General features: G+C 45.8%; 1 protein-coding gene across 1 annotated transcript in view; it reads left to right on the forward strand.

The window, feature by feature from the left end:
- Positions 1–17,467, forward strand: part of LOC139225857 (coiled-coil domain-containing protein 154-like) — a 194,915-nt gene that overhangs the window by 49,963 nt on the left and 127,485 nt on the right. The window contains exon 3 of the mRNA XM_070856711.1: positions 5,422–5,608. Coding sequence (XP_070712812.1) covers positions 5,422–5,608 — 187 coding nt within the window. The remainder of the gene's footprint in view (positions 1–5,421; positions 5,609–17,467) is intronic.

A 17,467-nucleotide genomic window follows, 5' to 3' on the forward strand; every position in this document is an offset into this window, starting at 1 on the left:
ACTTAAGGAAGGATACACTAGCTTTGGAAGGGGTACAGAGACGATTCACTAGGCTGATTCGAGAAATGAGGGGGTTACCTTATGATGATAGATTGAGTAGACTGGGTCTTTACTCCTTGGAGTTCAGAAGGATGAGGGGTGATCTTATAGAAACATTTAAAATCATGAAAGGGATAGACAAGATAGAGGCAGAGAGGTTGTTTCCATAGGTGGGGGAGACTAGAACTAGGGGGCACAGCTTCAAAATACGGAGGAGCCAATTTAAAACCGAGTTGAGAAAGAATTTCTTCTCCCAGAGGGTTGTGAATCTGTGAATTCTCTGCCCAAGGGAGCAGTTGAGGCTGGCTCATTGAATGTTTTCAAGTCAAAGATAGATAGATTTTTAAGCAATAAGGGAATTAAGGGTTACGGGGAGAGGGCGGGTAAGTGGAGCTGAGTCCACGGCCAGATCAGCCATGATCTTATTGAATGGCGGAGCAGGCTCGAGGGGCTAGATGGCCTACTCCTGTTCCTAATTCTTATGTTCTTATCTTAATCAAAACCCTTCATAGTTTTGAAACCTCTCTTCAATCTCCCTTTAACCTTCTCTGCTCTATGGAGAAAAATCCCAGTTTCTCCAGTCTTTCCAAGTAACTGAAGTCCGTCATCCCTGGTACCATTCCAATAAATCTCTTATGTGCCCTTTCCAAGGCCTTGACATCCTAAAGTGTGGTGCCCAGAGATGTACACAATACTCCAGCTGAGGCCTAACCAGTGATTTATAAAAGTTTAGCATTATCTCCTTGCTTTTGTACTCTCTGGCTCTATTTATAAAGCTTTTTTAACTTGTTCTGCCACCTTCAAAGATTGATGCTTGACATTTTAAAATCCATAAAGACTCCGATTGTCAGCTGACTAACCAACCAGGGTGCAGGCTATCTTCGATCTGGGCCTGTGTAATGAGACAAGATTAATAAACAATTTCCTAGTAAAGGATTCCCTTGGAACGAGTGAACATAGCATGGCTGAATTTCAAATTCAGATGGAGGACAAGAAAGTTGGATCTCAAACCAGCGTACTAAGCTAAATAAAGGACAGTACAAAGGTATGAGGGCAGAGTTGGCGAAAGTGGACTGGGAAAATAGATTAAAGTGTAGGACAGTTGATGAACAGTGGTTTACATTTAAGGAGATATTTCATAACTCTCAAGAAAAATATATTCTAGTGAGGAGGAAAGGGTGTAAAAAAAAAGATAGTCATCCGTGGCTAACTAAAGAAATAAAGGATGGTATCCAATTTAAAAACAAGGGCATACAAAGTGGCCAAAACTAGTGGGAGGACAGAAGATTGGGAAGCTTTTAAAAGCCAGTAAAGAATGACTCAAAAAATGATTAAGAAAGGGAAGATAGACTATGACAGTAAACGAGCACAATATATAAAAATAGATAGTAAGAGTTTCTACAGGTTTATAAAAAGAAAAAGAATAGCTAAAGTAAATGTTAGTCCATTAGAGGACGAGACCAGGGAATTAGTGATGGGGAACATGGAGATGGCAGAAACTTTGAACAAATATTTTGTTTCACTTTTACGGTAGAGGACACACAAAATATCCCAAAAATGGATAGTCAAAGGGCTATAGGGGGCCGGGGCAAGGAACATAACACAATTACTAAGGCGTTGGAACTCAGTAAGATAATTGGGACTAAAGGCGGAAAATCTCCTGGACCTGATGACTTGCATCCTAGGGTCTTAAGAGAAGTTGCAGCAGGGATAGTGGATGCATTGGTTGTAATTTACCAAAATTCCCTGGATTCTGGGGAGGTCACAGCAGATTGAAAAACTGCAAATGTAACGCCCCTATTTAAAAAAGGAGGCAGACAAAAAGCAGGAAACTATAGACCAGTTAGCTTAACATCTGTGGTTGGGAAAATGTTGGAGTTCATTATTAAAGAAGCAGTAGCAGGATATTTGGAAAAGCATAATTCAGTTAAGCAGGGTCAGCATGGAGTTATGAAAGGGAAGTCATGTTTGACCAATTTACTGCAATTCGTTGAGGATGTAACGAACAGGGTAGATAAAGGGAAACCATTGGATGTGTATTTGGACTTCCAGAAGGCATTTGACAAGGTGCCACATAAAAGGTTACTGCACAAGATAAAAGTTCACGGGGTTGGGGGTAATATATTAGCATGGATAGAAGATTGGCTAATTAATAGAAAACAGAGAGTCGGGATAAATGGTTCATTCTCAGGTTGGCAACCAGTAACTAGTGGGGTGCCGCAAGGATCAGTGCTGGGACCCCAACTATTTACAATATATATTAACGACTTGGATGAAGGGACCGAATGTAACGCAGCCAAGTTTGCTGACGATACAAAGATGGGAGGAAAAGCATTGTGCGAGGAGGACACAAAAAACCTGCAAAAGGACATAGAGACAGGCTAGGTGAGTGGGCAAAAATTTGGCAGTTGGAGTATAATGTTGGAAAGTGTGAGGTTATGCATTTTGGCAGAAAAAAATCAAAGAGCAAGTTATTATTTAAATGGAGAAAAATTGCAAAGTGCTGCAGTACAGCGGGACCTGGGGGTCTTGGTGCATGAAACACAAAAACTTAGTATGCAGATACAGCAAGTGATCAGGAAGGCCAATGGGATCTTGGCCTTTATTGCAAAGGGGATAGAGTATAAAAGCAGGGAAGTCTTGCTACAGTTATGCAGGGTATTGGTGAGGCCGTGTGCAGCCCCCAGCCTGCGAGCACCATCGGAGCAGGCCAGGGAATGGAAGGAGCAGCGTGGCGGCATACCACTCCAGGGAGCAGCACGTGCTAGAGCAGGAGAGCAACAGTAGCGAAGAGGGCGACTGGATTGGACATCACCAAGATCCAGGTCGCTGATTGGAGCATGGGCAGGTACTGCAGGAGCGGCGAGGTCGGGGCAAAGGAGTGGTGAGAGATTGTAGAGGGACGTGATCGGGGCCCAGAAGAGGCGAGGGCGCAGTGGCGGCACGGGCCACCCCACACTGCGATATGTGTTCACACTCGGTCCGTGCAGCAGAGTTGGTCTCCAGTCATCTTGGTAAATCCTTGCCATTGGACCAAGACCTAGCTCTGTCAAGCCCGTGTGGTGGCTGGTGTGTAATGGCCACCACACGTTAAAAAAAATCCACGCACAGGCATCTTCCACCCTTCAGGATGTAGTTCGGGATCTGGAATATTAGGTCCTTCATTGAAACACCTGTGAACCTTTTGGAAGCAAGTCATCCTCGACTTGAGGGACTGCCTATGATGATGATTGGTGAGGCCACACCTAGAACACTGCATACAGTTTTGGTTTCCATATTTAAGAAAGGATATACTTGCTTTGGAGGCAGTTTGGAAAAGGTTCACTAGGTTGATTCCTGAGATGAGGGGGTTGACTTATGAGGAAAGGTTGAGTAGATTGGATCTCTACTCATTGCAGTTGAGAAGAATGAGAGGTGATCTTATCGAAATGTATAAGATTATGAGGGGACTTGACAAGGTGGATACAGAGAGGATGTTTCCACTGATAGGGGAGACTGGAACTAGAGGGCATAATCTTAGAATAAGGGGCCGCCCATTTAAAACTGAGATCAGGAGCAATTTCTTCGAGGGTTGTAAATCTGTGGAATTCACTGCCTCAGAGAGCTGTGGAGGCTGGGTTATTGAATAAATTTAAGACAGAGATAGACAGTTTCTTAACCGATAAGGGGTTATGGGGAGCGGGCAGGGAAGTGAACCTGAGTCCATGATCGTATTAAATGGCGGAGCAGGCTCGAGGGGCCGTATGGCTTACTCCTGCTCCTAGTTCTTATGTTCTTATGTACATGGCCCAGAAGGAGCTTTGTTTTTATTTTAATTGATGTTATGAAGGCTAGGTTCAGCTTACAAAGTCACTGAGGTAAAACATTTTTTTACTTAACATTTAGAGCCATTTAGGACGTTCAGTAGGAAACCACCTTTGATTTACAGTTCACTCTTTGGTGTCAAAGATTTTGAGGATAGAATATTAGGCAAGCCAATCATCATAGACATGTCTGTTTATTTTGATACAATTAAGTTTTTTTTTAAGGACTGGTCCTACGTGTGTCCTATTATGACCAAATGTTTCAATTTATTTTGCCCGGCAGAACATTTGATTGAACCAGGCATAACTGTGCTGCCAGCCCCCACACCAAAGGGGCAGCTTTTCATTCAACATGGTAACTTTAATTGGCAGCTTGGAAGGCCAGTCCTCAACATGGAATTAAGGGAGGGACCAGAGGACCCACTCCGACCCCCAGAGAGGGAAGATGCTAGTCAGTGTGAGTTAGTCAGCGACAGCCAGAAGTACCATTATGGTAGATTGAACTCAAAGTACTTGCCTGTTATTACCTGTTATCTGATATACCATTGGGTTGAAAAGTGAGATTCTGCCCAGAATGGTGGAAGGGATGCGTGTTTTTATTAATGGTACAATGAGCGGTAGAAAATAGTTATATCTCACTGGAAAACTATTCTGTTCATTCATCTATTCTATGTAAAATAAACCAGTTTATTGGTTTACTACTGGCTGCGTCGCACTCGACTACTTTTCAGTCAGTCTTCCATATGACAGGAGAATACATGGTGGCATGTGCGAGCGACACCATAGTATTCAGTACATTCATCCGACTTCTGTGTTACAGTCCTCCGGTTACACTATAGTTTAACTAGATATTGAGCACTAAATTTGCACTTCAGATTACAGGGCACGCGGGATCCTCCTACAAGAATCACCGGTAATGCTGAACTTGATTAAATACTGATTGCAGACCCGTAAAATTTATAACACATTGTTGTAATTTTCATTTGTGTCCTTTCACACACAGTCTCATGAGTACACCTTTTCTTGAGCTATTAACAGAACTACTTATGTGATCTGCGTATCAGACGCATTTCTCAAGTCAGAGGGAGCTCAGCAATAAACGATGTGGAGACCTCTGGGTTGTGTTATTTGTTGGCTAAAGTTTCTAATCATTCTCCGCAGCAGGTCATTGCTGGACATTCATTTAAACATTGGCTGACTTAGCCTAGTGAAATTTTGCCGTGTCTCGATAACACAGTTTCTGCTTTTGATCGGTATAGTGTTTGCCAATTTTTCATTGCACTATAGTTACAGCAGCTTCAATCTTTACTGTGGTACTTTCAGTTCTGTAAATTACTTTTCTGTCAGTTGTCCTTTCAATTATATAAAATAGTTCTTTATTAAGTTTTACTACGTGTTCAAAGCTATAGATGTCATTTCCTGGGACTGTTTACAATACCAACGCTAACCATTCAGAATATTTGAATGTATCAATTTTGTATGCAAAGGTTCTCTTATTAAATAGAAAAATGTTATGTGACTTTCAACCCCAAGGTATCTATTCTAATTTTATTCTATTGAAGTGAGCTGTGTTTTTTAGGATATCAGAAGTACAGACTATAGTGCGAGACATTCAAGACCAAAGAGATCAGACAGAGCAATTGATTTCGCATTTGCTAAATGATCTAGGACAGGAAAAGAATAAAACGGATCTGCAAGACTCTGAAATTAAATTAATCAAAGAAGAGATGAAAAAACTCTCTAAAAGAATGACAGATGATAGCAAGGTCACTAAATATTGTTGAAATATTATGTTTTAAATCTTAGGATTAGGTTAATCACCTATGAATGCTTTAAACCATACTATCAAATAATTTTCAATTATGTATAAATTCACATGCTAAATATTTTTTTGAAACTCTCAAGGTTCACGTTTTTATTGACCTATTTTCATTTGTAAATGGTTTGGCTAAGATTTCCGTAAGCAAATTTTTTTACCAGCTCAAATCTGCATCTTTTACTTCCTGCTGTACTGATTTAGCATAGGTCAGGTCTATCAATAAATACTGATCACCCTAATTGCTTATCGGAGATCATATATGCTGAGCATTCCCTCTTTTGTCAATCCAGAATCAAATGATATTGATAACATGTAGCCCCTTTCCAAAAGCTAAACCAATAACCAGATTTATTTAACATTAAAATGATTTGGGAAAGCAGAAACACAGACATAATGCTATACAATTGTAATGTTTAGAATTGTCTGTCCGGAACAAAGCCCTTCCCATCCACAATCCTATTGTGGATGATTGTATTGACATCCTGGCTATGACTAAAACTTGGCTCATGGGTTGTGATACATTGCCCCTCACTGAAGCTTCCCCACCTAGCTATATTTTCTATTGCCTGCCCCACCCAAATCGACGCGATGGTGGTGTTGCCTTCATCACCAAATCAAATGTTGGTTTGTCCCAGTACTCCATTGGCACCTTCTCCTCTTTTGAGCTTCTCCACCATCTAAGCCTCAGCCTGAGTTTCACATTAAGATATCCTCCATCTATTCCTCCCTTAGCCTCTGCACTGAGTGACTCCTTGTCCTTAATGATTTCAATCTCTATCTCAACTCCCCTTGCTCCTCTGACCTCATAATCTAAACATCTCCCTCCATATAAAGTCTTCCAACCATATTAATGGCCACCCCTTGACCAAGCAAACTCCCATCGTCTCTCTCGCTCCCATGGTGTTGATCACCAACACGGCCATCTCAAACTACTTCGTGTATCTCTCAGCACCCCACATGCTCCTTCCCCCTTTACAACCCTACTTCCTTTTGCGCCTGTCCCTGCAAAAAAAACCTCTCCCTTAAGTCATTTAAAATTGCACACCAACTCCCAGCTGCCTAGTCTTTGGCCTTGTATTTTTCATGATGCTCTACAGCTGTTGACTTGCTCAACCACCTCCTCACCTCCATCCTTGTCCCCAGCAAAACCTTCATTCTCTCCCATCCAGACCATTAGCTCTGCTATGGCCTCCATTTTCATTCCCTCAAGTCCAACAGGTGCATATGAACATATCTGGCACGTAACTGATTTAGGCATCCATCATCAGATCTGGAGCACATCAAACGCTATTGAATCTCGCTCTCCTCTGCGAAAATCACACATTGTTTTAGAATCATCCTGAAGAGCAAAGATAAAGCCTGGCTACTTTTATCTACCATCTCCTTAAACTCCCTTCTCCAACCCTCGCCTCCCACTACAAGTGCGAGAAGCTGATGAACTAAGGTTGTCACTTTTGTGTATGCAATAACTATTAGACTGAGTACTGTTTAACTACAAGAGGTATGACCTTGGCTCTGCTTTATTAAGGCCCAAAGTGACTAATATTCAAAATGGCTGGCCTTTTATACTTGGGCTGCACACACTAGTGGCTAGTGATCCCAAAAGTACATACATAACAGTCACTAAGGTTGAGACCACCTGTTTAGCTGCCTGTTCTGTTTCCCTGCATCCCCTTGCCCACCATGCCAAACCTCCCTCCCCACAGCCAATCCCCTGCCCTAAGCCTGCACTTCTCTCCAGTTTCTCTTCCATCATGCCCTCTCCAAGCTCATCTCGTCTTTCAGACCCAAATTCTGTTCCGTTGACTGAATTTCCACTAAATTGCTTCCCTTCCTGACTTCCATGCTAGTTGACATTGTAAATAGTTTCCTCTTTTCAAGCACTATCCCTTTCCCTTTCAACATTGCCATTATCACCCATCCTTATCAGAAACTCACATTCAACGTCCCTGTTCTTGCAAACTACTACCCCATCTACAAATTAATTTTCTTTTCCAAAATTGTTGTGTTCTTGCCTCCCAAATCTGTGCACATTTTTGCTGCTATTCCCTGTTTGAATCTCCAATCAAATTTCCAACCCAGCCACTGCAACGAAACAGCCCCAACCAAAGTCACAAATTACATCTTCCTTCTGTGACTGTGATGCAATAGCCCTCTTCGTTCTCGCTGCAGTTTTTGACACGTTTGACCACATCATTCTCCTCCAGTGACTTTCCTCTATTGTCCAGCTGAGTGGGACTGCCCTCACGGATCCACTCTCATAGAATCATACCTCCACCACCTTTCTGGACCTTTCCACTACCAGACTTGTCCGGTGCACACAAAACTCTACACTTGCCATCAATTCCATCCCCCTCCCTGACCACTCTTTCAGACTAAACCAGACTGTTTACAAACTTGATAACCTTTTCAACTCAAACTGAGTTTTTGAACCCATATTGTCTCCTAACATCGCCCGTCACAGGCTGCTGCTGACATCTTCGTGCCTTTGTTACCTTCAGACTAAACTAATCCAATGCTCTCCTGACTGGCCTCCCTTCTTTAACCCTGTGTAAATTACAGCTCATCCAAAACTCTGCTGCCCATATCCTATCCCACACAAAGTCCCGTTCACCCATCACTTCTGTCATCACTGGCTTGTGGCACCTCAATTCTCACCTTGTACTTAATTCATTTAATTGCCTCACTTTCATGTCTTTGCAACCTCCTCCAGCCCTATAAATTCCCCCCCACCAGGCCAAACTCTCTGTTCCTATGACTCTGGCTTCCAGTGCAATCCTCTCTCTTTGCTCCATCGTTGCGCATTATGCCGTCAGCCGCCTCGGCCACATACTCTGAAATTTCCTCCTTAAACTCTTTTGCCTCATCATCATGATAGGCAGTCCCTTGAAATTGAGGAAGACTTGCTTCCACTCCAAAAGTGCGTTCTCAGGTGATTAAACAGTCCAATACATAAATTAGTGTCTGTTGCAGGTGGGGCAAACAGTTGTTGGAGGAAAGAGTGGGTGGGGAGTCTGGTTTGCCGCACACTCCTTCCGTTGCCTGTGCTTGTTTTCTGCATGCTCTCGGCGACGAGACTCGAGTGCTCAGCGTCCTCCTTGGATGCTTTTCCTCCACTTAGGGTGGTCTTTGGCCAGGAACTCCCAGGTGTCGGTGGGGATGTTGCACTTTATCAAGGAGACAATTTCACCGAGGCATACGAAAGCATGGGCCTTACACTAAACATCCTTCTGCCTTGCCTCATTTATGACTCTCTTTAAAGATCTTGGGGGAGAAATTGGGCTCTCTAGTGTCTGTCTTTTAGATACTATGCGGCCTCCAAACGCTTGAAAATGGCACGCGCACACTTACGATGGGAATTGCCATTTTTGTAAAACGTTTTGCACGCGTGCACCTTAACGACCACTGGTGGCGTGCAGAGCAGGCAGATTATGACGTCAATCAGTGTGCTTTGCTGATTTGACATCAGTGCTGCAGTTTTCAAACTCCACACTGCAGCCTACGCACTCTCTTAACTTCTCACAGTTGAACATGATGTCATAGGCATGTAGGACCTCCACTTCGAGATATAAAGTTTGAATAGTCTACAGGGAGTGGTCTGGCTGAATGCTGAGTACTTTTTTGTTTATTTAAAAGCTTGTGCTGAAACAACTTGCTTCCAGACGTGGGTGGCCTGGTAGACCACCTTCTTGGAATTCAGCATGACTGGGAGAATCAAGACGCCATTTGGAGCTGTTGGAAGAGGGAGGAGGATGAGAGGGAGAAGGGCTCTCAGCAGGAGACCGTATCGGCAGAGGGTCTGTAGGAAATAATTTTCTTACCTCAGCTTCATTCGTGTCCAATGCTTGGGACGTCTTTACTTCGTTAAAGTTGCCAACTGCTGCAGCCACAACTACAACCTCAAAGCAGGGCAAGGACCACATTGCCTATGGCTGTCAAGATGGCTATGGCTCTTAACCTTTGTGGCTGGCTCCTGCCAGGCTGTTACTGCTGGAGATATAAGCAACATCTCGCAGTTTGCAGTACACTGAGGCTCTCTATACACAGACTAACAGCTTCATCTCATTCCCTCTTGCCAGAGACAAGCAGGCAGAGCGAGCACGATGGTTTGCAAGGATTGTAGGCTTCCCCGTGATACTGGGTGCCATTGACTACATGCACATTGTCTTGCATGCGCCTCGTGAACTCTGCTATTTTCCTGAACCGAAAGGAATTCCAATCCCTCAATGTGCAGTGGATCATGTAGGTAAATGTCTGTTATCCTGGCAGTAGTCATGATTCCTTCATTCTGCGGCAGTCCTCTGTGCCACTTGTACTTGAACCATTAAGTCAAAGGCTGAGTACTGGGTGACAAAGGTTAGCCACTCATGACATGGCTCATGTTTACAGTCCGGAACCCATGCACACCTGCACAGCAGGCAAACAATGAAAGCCATGTTGCCACAAGGAACACTATAGAGCCTGGACTGCTCTGGAGGTGCCCTGCAGTACTTAACTGAGCACGTATCTAGATTTGTGGTAGTATGCTGCACAACCTGGCCATTATGAGAGAACACCTATCAGGCAAGAAGCTCAGTAGCATGAGGAAGAGGAGAAGGTGCAGGAGGAGGAACAGAAAGAGGGATGGAGGCTACAACATGGATATCCTCTTTCTGCACGGACTCTGTGATTAATGAGTGATGCCAGTAAACTCAACCACACCTCTTCATTCACCAACAGCCCCACGTCCTTGCCCTGCTTTGAGGTTGCAGTTGTGACTGCAGCAGTTGGCAACTTGGGGGTCCTTGTGCATGAATCACAGAAAGTTAGTATGCAGGTACAGCAAGTAATCAGGAAGGCAAATGGAATGTTGGCCTTTATTGCAAGGGGGATAGAGTATAAAAGCAGAGCAGTCCTGCTACAACTGTACAGGGTATTGGTAAGGCCACACCTGGAGTACTGAGTACAGTTTTGGCCTCTGTATTTCAGAAAGGATGTACTTGCAATGGAGTCTGTTCAGAGAAGGTTCACTAAGTTGATTCCGGAGATGAAGGGCTTGACTTATGAAGATAGGTTGAGTAAGTTGGGCTTATACTCATTGGAGTTCAGGAGAATGAAAGGTGATCTTATCGAAACATATAAGATAATGAGCGGGCTCGACAAGGTGGATGCAGAGGATATTTCTGTCATGAATCTCACACTACTGTACATAACTGTATCTTACTATGCTATACATGACTGTAACTAGATATGACCTGTAACCACAAGCTTACCTTACCACCAGGGGTGCACTTGCAGGAGACACTGGATACCTGTTCTACACAGGTATATAAAGACAGGTCTCAGGCAAGCGTGGCATTCGAGAACTGTGTCATAAATGTGCAGGTCCTGAGTGACCATGACTTCAGCATGTGCCTCGAGTGAGTCTGTACTGCAGGGACAGGACTTTACAGTGGCGACGAGTTATGGGATTACAGAATCCACAGAATGGCGACCAATGGCTCAGATGAAAAATACAATGCTGGAGATAATTGGGAGGACTTTATAGAAAGGCTCCAGCAAAGCTTTGTAACCAAAGACTGGTTAGGTGACGATAAGGCAGACAAGAGAAGAGCCAGCTGTAGCTCGAAAACATACGCCTTAATGAAGGACCTGCTGGCACCCGAGAAAACAGCAAGCAAGTAGTTTGAAGAGTTGAGCACACTGGTAAGAGACCACCTGAAGCCAGCGAGCCATCTACACATGGCCAGACACAGGTTCTACAACTACAGACGCTGTGTGGGCCAGAGCATACCCGACTTTGTGGCGGAACTTCGGAGGTTGGCTAGCTTATGTGAGTTCTCCGATGAACTAAGGAGAGAAATACTGAGAGACTTTTTTATTGAAGGAATAGGCCACGCAGGCATATTCCGAAAGCTCATAGAGACCAAGAACTTGACCGCAGAGGCATCAGCACTGGTTGCACAGACATTCTTGGCAGGAGAAGAAGAAACGAGGTAGGTCTACACTACGGGTACGACAACTAACGAAACATCGGAACAAGGGGTTCACAGCCTGAAACAAGCTGCTACCCCCACACACAGACAAAGGCAGGAGAGCAGGCCCTCAACAGCAGGCAGTGGTGCCAGAAGCCATCAAGGGCCACATGAATGGCCGTTCACACCTCATCAACCCACAATGCGAGCAATCAACTACAAACTGAGAGAAGCTCAAGAGAGATCAGCCAGACGCCGATCATCCATTGGAAACAATGGAAGCAGTCTGTGCTGGAGCTGTGGGGGTGTCGATTTCAGCATGATATTTGCAGAAATTGCAACTATACAGGGCATCTGGCCCGCAAGTGCAGAAAAACGGCAGCTCGGCTGGTACACGAATCGGAAGGGCGGAAAGCAGACCAGAAGACGATGGGGACAGTACCTGGGACACCGAGGTACAGTGGGTCAACACGTTCAATGGCCACTGCTCTTACAACAAGACGCCTCCAATAATGATGAAGGTCCAATTCAACGGGATATCCGTCAAGATGGAGCTGGATACGGGAGCGAGTCAATCTCTCATGAGCGCTCAACAATTTGAACAGCTGTGGCTGCACAAAAGCGACAGACCAAAACTCAAGGGTTGACACCAAACTAAGGACCTATACCGAAGAAATCGTCCCAGTCCTCGGCAGCGCTATGCTCTCAGTCACACACAAAGGGACAGTGAACCGACTTCCCCTGTGGATTGTCCCCGGAGATCTGGCTGGCAAAACTAAATTGGAAATGGGATGATGTTCACGCCATGTCGTCAGAGGAATGGACCTCCTGCTCAACAGTTCTAAGTCGATTTGAACATCTCTTTCAGCCAGGTGTGGGCACCTTCAAAGGGGCTAAAATCAAAATCTACATCACACAGGATGCTAGACTGGTCCATCACAAGGCTAGAGCTGTGCCCTATGTGATGAGGGAAAAGATTGAACATGAACTGGACAGGCTTCTGCGGGAAGGCATTATCTCACCCATGGAATTTAGCGACTGGGCAAGTCCCATCGTCCCAGTCATGAAGCCTGATGGATCCGTACGAATCTGTGGGGATTACAAATCTACCATAAGCAGAGTCTCCCTACAGAACCAATACCTGCTGCCGAGAGCGGAAGACCTATTTGCCACATTGGCTGGAGGAAAACTTTTCTCAAAACTAGATCTCACATCTGTGTATATGACACAAGAACTGACCGAAGAGTCTAAACTACTCACCACCATCAACACACATTGAGGCCTCTTCATGCACAATTGATGCCCATTCGGCATCAGGTCAGCAGCTGCCATATTCCAGCGCAACATGGAGAGTCTGCTCAAGTCCATCCTGGGGACTGGTGTATTTCAAGATGACATACTTATCATGGGCAGGGACACCGACTCCCATCTCTGCAATTTGGAGTAAGTACTAAAGCGGTTGGATCAGGTAGGCCTAAGAGTTAAGAATTCCAAGTGCCTGTTTCTCGTGCCCGAGGTTTCTCGGGCTACTCAATTACTTTGGGAACTTTATGCAGAACTTAAGCACGCTGCTGGAGCCCCTCCACATGCTACTCAGGTTTTGAGGGGACCCCCAGGAACGCGCCTTCAATAAGGCACACAACCTTCTATGTTCCAACAGTGTTTTGGCTTTCTTTGATCCAGGTAAAAAGCTAGTTCTTACATGTGATGCGTCAGCGTACGGGGTTGGGTGCGTTTTACAACCTGTAAATTGTGCGGGTAAATTACAACCCATAGCTTATGCCTCCAGGTCACTTTCGCGGGCGGAGCGCGGGTACGGAATGGTGGAGGAGGCGCTCGCGTGCATGTACGGTGTCAAAAAGATGCACCAATACCTTTTCGGGGCCAAGTTCGCGTTAGAAACCGACCACAAGCCCCTCACGTCGCTACTATCCGAGAGCAAGGCAATAAACGCCAACGCCTCGACGCGTATTCAACGGTGGGCACTCATGCTGGCGTCTTACAACTTCACCATAAGGCACAGACAACTGTGCCGACGCACTTAGCAGGCTACCCCTGGCGATCACGGAAGGGTCTGACGAGCAGGACTGTGAGATAGTCATGGCAATCAATGCCTTTGAGTCCACAGGTTCGCCCATGACGGCTCGCCAAATCAGAGCCTGGATGACCAGCGACCCCACATTATCCTTAGTAAAAAGATGTGTCTTAACTGGTGACTGGGCAGAGGCTCGCGATGCCTGCCCCGAGGAGATCAAACCTTTCCATAGGCGCATGCATGAGCTGTCACTACAAGCAGACTGCCTGATGTGGGGCAACCGAGTAGTTATGCCCCTGTGAGGCAGAGAGGCATTTGTCCAGGAGCTCCACCGCGAGCACCCAGGGATCGTTCTCATGAAGGCCATAGCCAGATCCCACGTCTGGTGGCCTGGCATTGACGTGGACTTGGAGCTCTGCGTCCGACAGTGCACCATTTGTGCCCAACTCAGTAATGCCTCCAGGGAGGTGCCCCTGGCCCACCAAACCGTGGTCACGGGTGCACGTAGACTATGCGGGCCCATTCATGGGCAAAATGTTCCTCGTAGTTGTAGATGCATTTTCAAAGTGGATCGAATGCATCATTTTAAACTCGAGCACCACCTCCACCACTGTGGAGAGCCTTGAAACTATGTTTGCAACGCACGGAATTCCTGACATATTGGTCAGTGATAATGGTTCGTGCTTCACCAGCGCAGAATTCCAAGATTTTATAAGTGACCACGGCATAAATCACGTTAAGACAGCACCATTCAAGCTGGCCTCCAACGGCCAGGCGGAGCGAGCAGTGCAAACCATTAAACAAGGCATGCTCAAAATCCAAGGTCCCACGCTGCAGGGCCGCCTGTCGCGACTGCTGCTGGCATACAGCTCTCGTCCACATTCATTGACTGGAGTCCCCCCATGCAACTATTGATGAAACGGACCTTAAAGACAAGGCTCTCATTAATCCTCCCAGACATGCATGAAATCATTGAGGCAAAGCGCCGTAAGCTAACTGAGTACCATGACCGAGGTGGAATGAGATAGGGGACAAAGTGTTTGTGCTAAACTATGGCAGGGGTCCCAAATGGCTTGCAGGGACAGTAACAGGCCAGGAAGGAAACAGGCTACTGGTAGTACAAATGGACAGTGGCCAAATCTGCCGGAGGCATGTAGACCAAGTCAAAAGTAGATTCACCAACAACACTGCTGAACCAGAGGCAGACTACAATGTGGAACTCACACCACACCTGGTGGACAGACAGAGGGAACAACCTGAGGAAAGGGCAATCCCAACAGACAGCCCAGGCGAGACACCAACAATCATACTGAACGAAACAGACAGCCCAGGCGAGATACCAGCAATCACACTGGAAGAAAAACAGGCACCAAGGCAAACAACTGAACCACAACTAAGACGCTCCATGCGAGAGCGTAGACCACCTGAGAGACTGAACCTATAAAGACAATAAGACCTTGGGCGAGGGTGATGTCATGTATCTCACACTACTGTACATAACTATATCTTACCATGCTATACATGACTGTAACTAGATATGACCTGTAACTTCAAGCTTACCTTACCACCAGGGGTACACTTGCAGGAGACACTGGATACCTGTTCTACACAGGTATATAAAGACAGGTCTCAGGCAAGTGTGGGCATTCGAGAGCTGTGTAATAAAGGTGCAGGTCCTGAGTGACCTTTACTTCAGCATGTGCCTCGTGTGATTCTGTACTGCAGGGACAGGACTTTACAATTTCCACTCATAGGGGAACTAAAACTAGGGGACATAGTCTCAGAATAAGGAGCCGCCAATTTAAAACTGAGATGAGGAGACATTTCTTCTCTGAGGGTTGTAAATCTATGGAATTCTCTGTCCCAGAGAGCTGTGGAGGCTGGGTCATTGAATATATTTAAGGTGGAGATAGACAGATTTTTGAGCGATAAGGGAGTAGAGTTATGGGGAATTGGCAGGGAAGTGGAGCTGAGTTCATGATCAGATCAGCCATGATCTTGTTGAATGGCGAAGCAGACGTGAGGGGCCAAATGGCCTACTCCTGCTCCTATTTCTTATGTTCTTATGTTTCTTTCCTTTCCTCTATCACTAACTATCATACTGTCCTCTTACCGACCACACACAAATAAAAAACCACCAGAAAATGCATATTCCAATGATAAATGAAATCATGAAGTAAGCCTACAAAAATAAACTAATCACCCTTGTGCATTCCCTTGGTGCCTGTCTTCCATACACCTTTGCCTATCCTAATGTGCCTATGAGGTGCTTCCCCAGAGGCTGCAACATGGGTGGTGGAAGGCTGCTGATGGCCTTGGAGGGTGACCTCGAGCAGCTCCGAGCCTAGAAAGCCTGGCTTCAGACTACACCATTTTGGCCTGGGCTGCACCTGATAGGCAACAGCAAGATAGCTGATGGAGTAACAGGGTTGGGAGCATGAATGCTGTCATCCAGAGATAGGAAAGCAAGTTCATGCTCTATGGAGCCACTGCCACTCTCCTGGGATGGTGCCTCAGCAATCCTACTCATTTGTTGAACAGTTTGATGGACTGTTGTGACACCCTGGAAGCCCCTTTGAACAGTGGTATCCAGAGCCATGATGGCACTCTGACCTTTGATGGAAGCTGTTTGTACTGCAATGGAAGCTGTGATGTCGGCCATCAGTCGCTGCATCATAGTGGGTTCCACAGGTGTGCTGATGGAAGTGACCGCCCATTGCACGTTGGAAAGGATGGGCTCCAAATGTCTGCGCAAACCCTGTGGCAAGTTGGAGCCAGTATTGTCCATGTTCCTTGATATTGAGTGCAGGCTTTCCAGTGTACCGAGCATTTGGCTCTGTACACTCATCGGCCTTTTTCTGTAGCCTGGCCCAACAAGTCCTTATCTGAGTCCTCTGCAGCAGAACTCGTCTGTAACCTTGCCCTCTCGTGAGCTGCCACCTATGCTATCCTTTTCCCTGGCCCTGGCTCCTGCACATTTGTGCCCGGTGTTTCACTGCGTTTCCCTTCTTTATCTGAGCCTTTAAAATACGTGCAGTGTCAGAATCTGAGCTGGTGGCTGCAACTGTAAGATCGAGTGACGGTGTCTCTTCATCTTCACTGTCTTCTTCCTCTTCCTGCACTAACTGGGAAGACTCCAGTTCCTGTATATCTGAAATGAAAAAGGGAGGTGTTGGCTTGTGGTGGGGGAGAAAAGAAAGTAAGAAGTACATGCTTGCATCATCTGCACCTTCCAAGTCAGAAGAGATTGAGGGATGAGGGAGCAGTGGAATGAGAGAAGGAGGATTAGGTATGCGATTTCTTCTTCATCGATTGCTTCAGCCCGCCAGTGGCCACGGCCTCAATGATGCCCCTTCCCATGATGGCCAGTACTGTCCCCTCCATGGGGGTTAAAACTTGCAGGCGCACTTGTCCTCCTCCAGTTCTTTGCTGCTGCCTCCTGTTTATATACCAGAGGGAGGTGCGTCAGTGAGTGTCCTGCAACATGTTTGTGTGATGTGGCTGATATGGTTGAATAGCTATCAATGTGTGAGCTGTGAGTTGTGGGTGCAAGGTTTGCAACAGGGCTAAGTGTGTGAGGGTGAGGTAAAGCATATGAATTGAAAGGTTGAGTCCTGATTGATAGAGATTGTTGGTAGGTAGGTGATGGGGGTGTAGTAAATTGAGTAGTGGATGAGGCCAGTGGTGCAGTTGGTAGGATGTGCCATTTCAAGATGAACTCTCTGACCTTGACAACTCGTGTGAGATTGTTAAACTTCTTCCTGCACTGTAGCCATGTTCTTGGGGCAATACTCCTGGCATTGACCTCCGCAGCTAC

Source organism: Pristiophorus japonicus, chromosome 15 (assembly GCF_044704955.1).
Source record: "Pristiophorus japonicus isolate sPriJap1 chromosome 15, sPriJap1.hap1, whole genome shotgun sequence".
Taxonomy (NCBI): Eukaryota; Metazoa; Chordata; class Chondrichthyes; family Pristiophoridae; genus Pristiophorus; species Pristiophorus japonicus.